The sequence below is a fragment of the Lutra lutra genome, chromosome 8 (assembly GCF_902655055.1).
Source record: "Lutra lutra chromosome 8, mLutLut1.2, whole genome shotgun sequence".
NCBI lineage: Eukaryota > Metazoa > Chordata > Mammalia > Carnivora > Mustelidae > Lutra > Lutra lutra.
This window is the reverse complement of record NC_062285.1, coordinates 42,516,483-42,523,490: the sequence shown is the minus strand read 5'-3', so window position 1 is coordinate 42,523,490 and position 7,008 is coordinate 42,516,483. Positions and strand designations below refer to the sequence as shown.

The 7,008-nt window shown below is 58.4% G+C and overlaps 1 protein-coding gene across 2 annotated transcripts; it reads left to right on the top strand.

The window, feature by feature from the left end:
- Positions 1 to 447: 447 nt before the first annotated feature.
- Positions 448 to 7,008, top strand: PIANP (PILR alpha associated neural protein). Of its 2 annotated transcripts, none has more exons than XM_047743518.1 (6): positions 448 to 502; positions 2,735 to 2,794; positions 3,057 to 3,568; positions 4,314 to 4,395; positions 5,165 to 5,386; positions 5,714 to 7,008. In XM_047743518.1, the coding sequence occupies exons 2-6, from the start codon at positions 2,778 to 2,780 to the stop codon at positions 5,733 to 5,735; spliced, it is 855 nt and encodes a 284-aa protein (XP_047599474.1). In that variant the 5' UTR covers positions 448 to 502; positions 2,735 to 2,777; the 3' UTR covers positions 5,736 to 7,008. The 2 variants fall into 2 exon arrangements, with proteins under 2 accessions (XP_047599474.1, XP_047599475.1); XM_047743519.1 differs by lacking the exon at positions 448 to 502 and adding an exon at positions 617 to 982.

Below are 7,008 nucleotides of genomic sequence, written 5' to 3'. Positions count from 1 at the left end.
GGATGCGGAGCCTTAGGTGACTCAGAATCTCAGAAACTGTCTGGCATGACCATGGGTATCCATGGAGTTGGGTGAAAGGGGTGCAGAAGCCCGCTCCCAGAACCCCGGGAATCAGACGGCCGGTCACCCTCCGCTGCCCTCTCCAACACTCCACCTGGGACCCAGCTGGGCGCAACTCCTGTGGCGCGGCAGCAGGAGGGTTAAACCGTGCGCGGCCCACCGCGGGAGGGGGAGAGGCGGAGACCTTGCGCTGGGAGCTGCCGCGCCGAGCCCAGCCGAGCCGAGCGCCTCGCGAGCCGAGCCGAGCCGAGCCGAGCCGAGCATCTCCCGCCGCCGCCGCCGCCGCCCCGCGCCCCGGGCGCCCACCCCCCACCCTCTCCAGCGCCCCGGCTGCCGGCCAAACCCCCCGACCATGCCCCGTGCCCCACACGCCCCAGCGACCCCCCAGCCCCGCGCAGCCCCGAGCGCCCGCAGCTGTCGCGCCGCCGCGCCAGGCATGCAGGTGAGTGAGAGGGACCCCCCACGCCCCCGCCCGCGGGAGCCCGGCCCTGCCCTTCCTGACTCCGCGCCCTCGGCCCCCCGCCCCTACCAGCGCGGTCCCTCGCCCGGGCTCGAGCCTCCGGCCCCTAGGCGCGCCTTGCTCGCGGTGCTCTCCATCCCTCCGCGGGTCCCGACTCCATCCTGCCCTCCTGGCGCAGCGGTCACCGTCCTCGCGGCTGCCTCTATCCCGCCTTCGCTTCAGCCCTCGGCTCCGTGCATCCTCCTGCCTTGGGTTCCCTTTCTGCTCTCGGCGCTGCCTCCCTCGCAGTCCTTCGCTGCCCTCCTGGTCCTCGCTTTCCTCCCAACTCCCGCCGCTTTCCAGCCTGTCCGGGGAGCGCGGGCCCGTGGGAGGGGTGGGCCCGGGGCAGCGCTGGGGATGGGAGCCGGTTCCCCCACCCTAAAGCTCCCGCCCCACCCCCAGCTCATCTCTTGCGCACAACAGGTCGGTGAGAAGCGAGGAGAGGGTGGGGGTGGCGCGCCAGGCTGGGGACTGCGGGCTTCCTGGAGGGGGTGGCTAAAGGGGATGCGGGGCTCGGGGACTGGAGTTGACGTTGGTTTTGGGGCGGGGGGATGCACAAGGCAGAGAGGCGAGTGAGTCCTGGAGTCAGCTGGCCACAGATGTCCCCGTGAGCCCTTCTCCGCTTCACTGGTTCGCTTTAACCTCCTTCCTCCCTCCCTCGCTCCCTCCCTCCAGCTTCCTTCTCTTCGCGTCCCTCTCTCCCTTCAGCCCACCAGGCTCCCATCCCTGTATCTTTCCAGAGCTCCATATCCCTTTACATTTGAAGAAACACTTAGCAACTCCTCCATTTTTCCTGCTCCGTTTTCAGTCCCTCGTCCCTACCTCTTCTCATTTTGTCCTCAGTGTGATGTTCTCTCCTTTTCCATTTCCTTTCTCTGCGTCCCTGGTCTTTTCCACCCCTTTTCTCTCTTCCCCTTCCACTCTCTCCACTTCCTGTCCTGCCTAGACCTTTCCGTCCTGTCCTCCTGCCCTTTCCCCTTCTTCCCTTGATCCTGCGAACCCTTTGCCCTCCCAGTTTCCCTCTCTCACTTGTACTCTTAGCTTATTCTCCCTTCAGCATCCTCCAAGCTTCCAATCTTCGCACCCACATCCTTCCCAGTCCATCCTTTCAGGCTGACTCCTCTCCCTCCTCCCATGCTCTGGGCCCACTTCTTCACCTTCCTCCTCTCCTCACTCCTAACTAACCCTCCCTCTCTCAGCCTCTTACCCTACACCCTTCTTCCCACTGCCCACTTCCACTTGCCCTTCCCCAGACTTTCCCATCATATTCTGTTATTCTCTGAGAGCACTTAGTGTGCAGGTTTAGACCCAGAATCCAGAGGATCCAGGTGTCACATCCTCATTCACTCTGGGGAACCTGGCCCCCTTGGAGCCACCCGTCCCCAGCTCTGAGAACATGTCCTTCCTCTTTCAAAACCCAACTATCCAGCTTCTCCCAGGACTCTGCCCAGGAGAGCTACATTTGAGGGGTGGCCTCTCCCCAGCTCCACCTCCCTTCAGAGATCACCTATGGATTTGGGTGATTTAACACTGAGCAAAAATTATACTCTGTAGTTTCTCTCCCACCTACCTCTGTCTTTCTCGGCTTCTTCCTTTCCATCCTTCCATCCATTATTTCCCTTCTCCTGAAGATGTAGATTCCCCGGGGGCCCATCGGAAGAGAAATGCTTGGGACTCCAAGCAGGCTAGGTAGGCTGGAGTGCTCCCCTTGTGCGCTCACCACACACACACACACACACACACACACACACACACACACACACACACTCACACACTCACACACTCACACACTCACTCGGATTGACTTCCCCTTCCCTCCCCCACTGTCAGACTCCCTCCCTAGCGGTAGGTGCTCAAGGAATCACAAGGTTCTTGGCTCTAAATTAAGCTCCAACAAGAGCTTGGAGCTGTGGGCAGAGGAAGTGAGAAGGAAGGAAGCCAGAGAAGTAAGAGTAGACCCCGAGGTGGGGAAGTTGCAAGGATCTCTGGGCATTAGTAGCTAGGGGCTGGGGGCTAGACAGGAACCACTCTGGGAGATCCATGCCCCCCCTCAGAAGGATGCTAAGTGGCAGCTGGCAGCCTAGGGGGATAGATCCAGGTAGGACTGGTGGCTGAAGGATCTGGGGAAGTGCTAAGAGCAGGGTTGGGATGTGACGACCTCTTCTATCCCCCCAGTAAAGGCTGAAAATCTGGGTCACAGCCGAGGAAGAGCTCAGACATGAAGTCCAAGATGTGGTAAGTTTGGTACAGCAGAGGGAGCCTGGAGGCCACTTCTCCTGGGGTCTGGGCCCCTTCCCTCCTAGGTCCGCCCTGGGCCTTCCTTCTTGAGGGCCAGACCCTAGGAAGGGAGGAAATGGGGCCAGTCTTCCCAAGGCCCACTTGCTTTTCCAGAGAAAGCTGGAGGAAGACAGCTGGGATCTCTGGTATAAGCCGGTGCTCCGCATACAGAAGCCCAAGATGGGCTTGTGTCTCACCCCCTTTCTCTCCCTTCTTGCAGGCCTGCACTGCTGCTGTCCCACCTCCTCCCTCTTTGGCCACTGCTGTTGCTGCCCCTCCCACCTCCTGCTCAAGGTTCCTCCTCTTCCCCTCGAACCCCACCAGCCCCAGCCCGGCCCCCCTGTGCCCGGGGAGGCCCCTCTGCCCCACGCCATGTGTGCGTGTGGGAGCGGGCACCCCCACCAAGCCGATCCCCTCGGGTCCCAAGATCGCGTCGGCAGGTCCTGCCAGGCACGGCACCCCCTGCCACCCCGTCTGGCTTTGAGGAGGGCCCACCCTCATCCCAGTACCCCTGGGCCATTGTGTGGGGCCCTACAGTGTCTCGAGAGGATGGGGGGGACCCCAACTCGGCCAATCCTGGATTTCTGCCCCTGGACTATGGTTTTGCAGCCCCCCATGGGCTGGCAACCCCACACCCCAACTCAGACTCCATGCGGGGTGATGGAGATGGGCTCATCCTTGGAGAAGCACCTGCCACCCTGCGGCCATTCCTTTTTGGGACCCACGGGGAAGGTGAGTTCGAGTGGGAGAGGGTGGTGGGAGGCTCGAAGGGCAGTAACAGAGATCTTGTCTGTTAGCTCCTCCCACAAATGTGTCAGGCACTGTGCAGGCACCGGGGCAGAGATGAAATGTGCTCCGAGCCCTGGAGGAACTCAGGTCCACCAGCGAAGACAGATGTGTAAACACTCAGGGACAAGTCAATGAAACAAATGCTCTAACAGAGCACACACAGAATGTCTTTAGGAAAAGAAGGAAGGGAGAGATTACCTTTGCCTGGGGATCAGGACAGCTTCTAAGAATTGACATTGGAGCTGGACCTTGAAAATGGAGTGGGAGTATTCCATGCAGAAGAATACCGGGAATGAAAGGAACCTTCAGGGTGACATTTCTGCTCAAGGAATGCCAAGCTAGGGATAGTGGTTTGGGGGTGGGGCTGGTGCAGAGATGGACATTTCCACCCCCTAGTTTCCATGCAGAGAGGGGTTGGTTCTCTCTGACCTTGGAGCTTCCTCCTCACCACATGTATACAGAAGATTTGGGAATGTGGAGGAAAAGGACTAAAAACTTCTGGGAAAGCTGATGCTAAGAATGAAGGTGGGGGAGGGGAGCAGTTCAGGAAAGCAGAAAGAGTTGGGTACTGTGGATTCGAATGGCAACACACTGCAAGATTATTGAACCCGCAGCCTAATCCCACCCCCACCCCTCTTGGCTCCTACCACCTCTGGCCTCCCTAAAACTTTCTACCCACCCCAATCAGGTGTGGACCCCCAGCTCTATGTCACAATTACCATCTCCATCATTATTGTTCTCGTGGCCACTGGCATCATCTTCAAGTTCTGGTAAGCTGCGGGGAGGAGGGTGCTGCCGGATGGGGCAGGAGGGCAGGAGCAAGGGCAGCATTTTTGCTGGAGGTGGGCTAGGAAGTGGTAGATTTAAGCAAGAAAACCCTTGGGGAAAGTTGGTAAGGATTTGGGTGGGGGAGACTGTGAGAAATCGGACAAATTCCTTTTCCCAGGGAAATACAAGGATAATGGAAGAGGCAGGGGAATTATTTATGCACACTGAGGGCCTGGACATTTCCTCCAAGACGGAGAAAACTGACCCATTCTGCAGAGGCCCTTCTTGGGGCTGTCTGGGGAGGAAGAATTAAGTCTGGAAGTTTCTTTGCATGCATTTAATAGTGGGTCACTCAGTCCTTCACACTTTACTGCGAGAATCATTAGACTCAGGTGTCCAGGTCATTAGCTGATTTTGAACTAGAACTAAATCTTCCAGGTGCCTGCTGAGGAGAGAAATGGCTCTTCTGGGTATGCATGGGGGAGGGGCAATCTCGAGGGACTCTGTGTCGGTGGGGAGGAGGTACTGATTCCGCAGGTCTGGACCAGGCCCAGAGGATGGTTTACATCCCTGAGCCCCCTAGGGGGGTAGGGAAAGTAGCTTTATGGACTCTCAGTCTCAGATATTTGATATAGGGAACTGTTAAGAGGCCAATTTCTCTCCTGTAGGATGTTGGGGTGTCTGAGGGAGGCTGGGCGTGGCCAGCACTGCAGGCCCAGGATGGGGGCTTCTTAAATGTGTGAGAGAACCTCTTTCCTTCCCGTGTACCAGCTGGGACCGAAGCCAGAAGCGGCGCAGGCCCTCTGGGCAGCAAGGTGCCCTGAGGCAGGAAGAGAGCCAGCAGCCGCTGACAGACCTGTCCCCAGCTGGGGTCACTGTGCTGGGGGCCTTCGGGGACTCGCCTACCCCCACCCCTGACCATGAGGAGCCCCGAGGGGGACCCCGGCCTGGGATGCCCCAGCCCAAGGGGGCTCCAGCCTTCCAGTTGAACCGGTGAGGGCAGGGGCAAAAGGCTGGGAGGGTTGGGAGGTAAGGCAACTTTGGTCCGGAGCCTTGGTTGGGGGTGTTCCCTCCAGGGTGGGTGGGGAGGAAGTAGACCTACCCCCCCGCACAGCCCCTGGCCCTCCCTAGGACTGGACCAGGTCCTTTCTAGGGTACCCTTCCTTCTCCCGCTCTCTGTGGATCTCCGTCCTGTTCTCACACTGTCATTTAACTCAACTCTGCCCTCTTATCCTTGAATCCCTTTCTTTGCCTTGGACTTCCCTTCGATTCTGGCCTACCCAGTGGTTCCTGACTATGCCCTTTCCCTCTTCCTCTCAGGATTCCCCTGGTGAATCTGTGATGCCCCCCAATGTTGGGGTGCCGCCAAGCAGGAGGCAAAGGGGCCGGCACAGCCCCCATCCCACTGAGGGTGGGGCAGCTTTGGGAGCAGGGGGCCATAGGGGCTCCTGGCTGCTGCCCTTGCACACCACCCTGGAACCCTCACTGGCCCCATAGGCGATCCTACCTGCCCACCCTCCTTTAGGTGGGGGGGGGGGCCTCACATATTTGTGGCTTCTGGTCCCCCAGCCCTCCCTTGCACACTCACATGAAAGCCTTGCACACTCACCTCCACCCTCCCGGGCCATCGCACATACTTGCACTCTTGTACAGCCAGTCTTCTGCACCCTCTCTCCACTCACCCCACCCGTGCCGACCCCTCCCATTCTCCATTTGTTTCACACTCTTCACTCTCTCTTCCTCCCACATTCTAGGCTCAGCTCAGTCACTCAGTGGTCAGTGGGCAACTCTCCAGTTACCTCTCACTCGCATCTGCTGGCCCCATGTTGTGGTGTTGTGTGTTGTGCTCACACTGTCCCTCATGAACACCTATTGATCTCATTTCTGTGGCCCCTGCATGCTGCCCCAGAGGTGGGTGGGAGGTGAGCTGGGGGCTTCTCATGCTCCCATCTGTCATGGCTTCATTTCATTCCATGTCATTTGTTTCATTGTCTCCCCCATCCCACTCCAAGGGCGTGCTCATTACCCTGAGGGCTCCCCCATGGGAATGGGGGTAGTGAGGCCCCAAACTTCTCCCCCCTGAACTGCTAAATTCTGTTGTCTGGGAGATGGGTTTTGGGGAGTCACCTGCTGCACTACACGAGAAAGGGGCTCCCATTTGCCCTTCCCTTCCTCCTAAGTCCCTTTTGTCTTGTCTGTCCTGGCTGTCCGTGTGTGGGTCACTCTCTGGAATTCAGAGTCCCTGAGCCAGTCCTCCACTTCCCAGCCTCTCTGAGGGCCTCCCTAACCCGACCTGGGCTGCCAGGGACTGGAGCCAGCTGGTTCAAGGCCATGGGGAGCTCTGCCTCCCAATCTATCCCTCCCCTTCCTGGGCTCCTTCACACTTCTCCCTCCCTGCCCTCCTTGGTTTTTCCATTTCTCCTTCCTTTTGCCTGTCCCCCCCCCTTCCCCTCATATTTGTCCCTATGTCTCACCATTTTTCCACCTTCCTCCCTTCTTCCTCTCTTACCTGGCTCCTATGCTGTGATATATATTTTTGTATTATCTCTTTCTTCTTGTGGTGATAATCTTGAATTCTTGTGGGATGTAAGTTTCAAAATTTTCAAATAAAACCT

What these genes read in the sequence shown, in the direction of transcription:
- PIANP (XM_047743518.1), top strand. An exon ending in GGCATCATCTTCAAGTTCTG is followed by an intron (nt 4,396 to 5,164) that starts GTAAGCTGCGGG and finishes CCCGTGTACCAG; the next exon opens with CTGGGACCGAAGCCAGAAGC. An exon ending in CCAGCCTTCCAGTTGAACCG is followed by an intron (nt 5,387 to 5,713) that starts GTGAGGGCAGGG and finishes TCTTCCTCTCAG; the next exon opens with GATTCCCCTGGTGAATCTGT.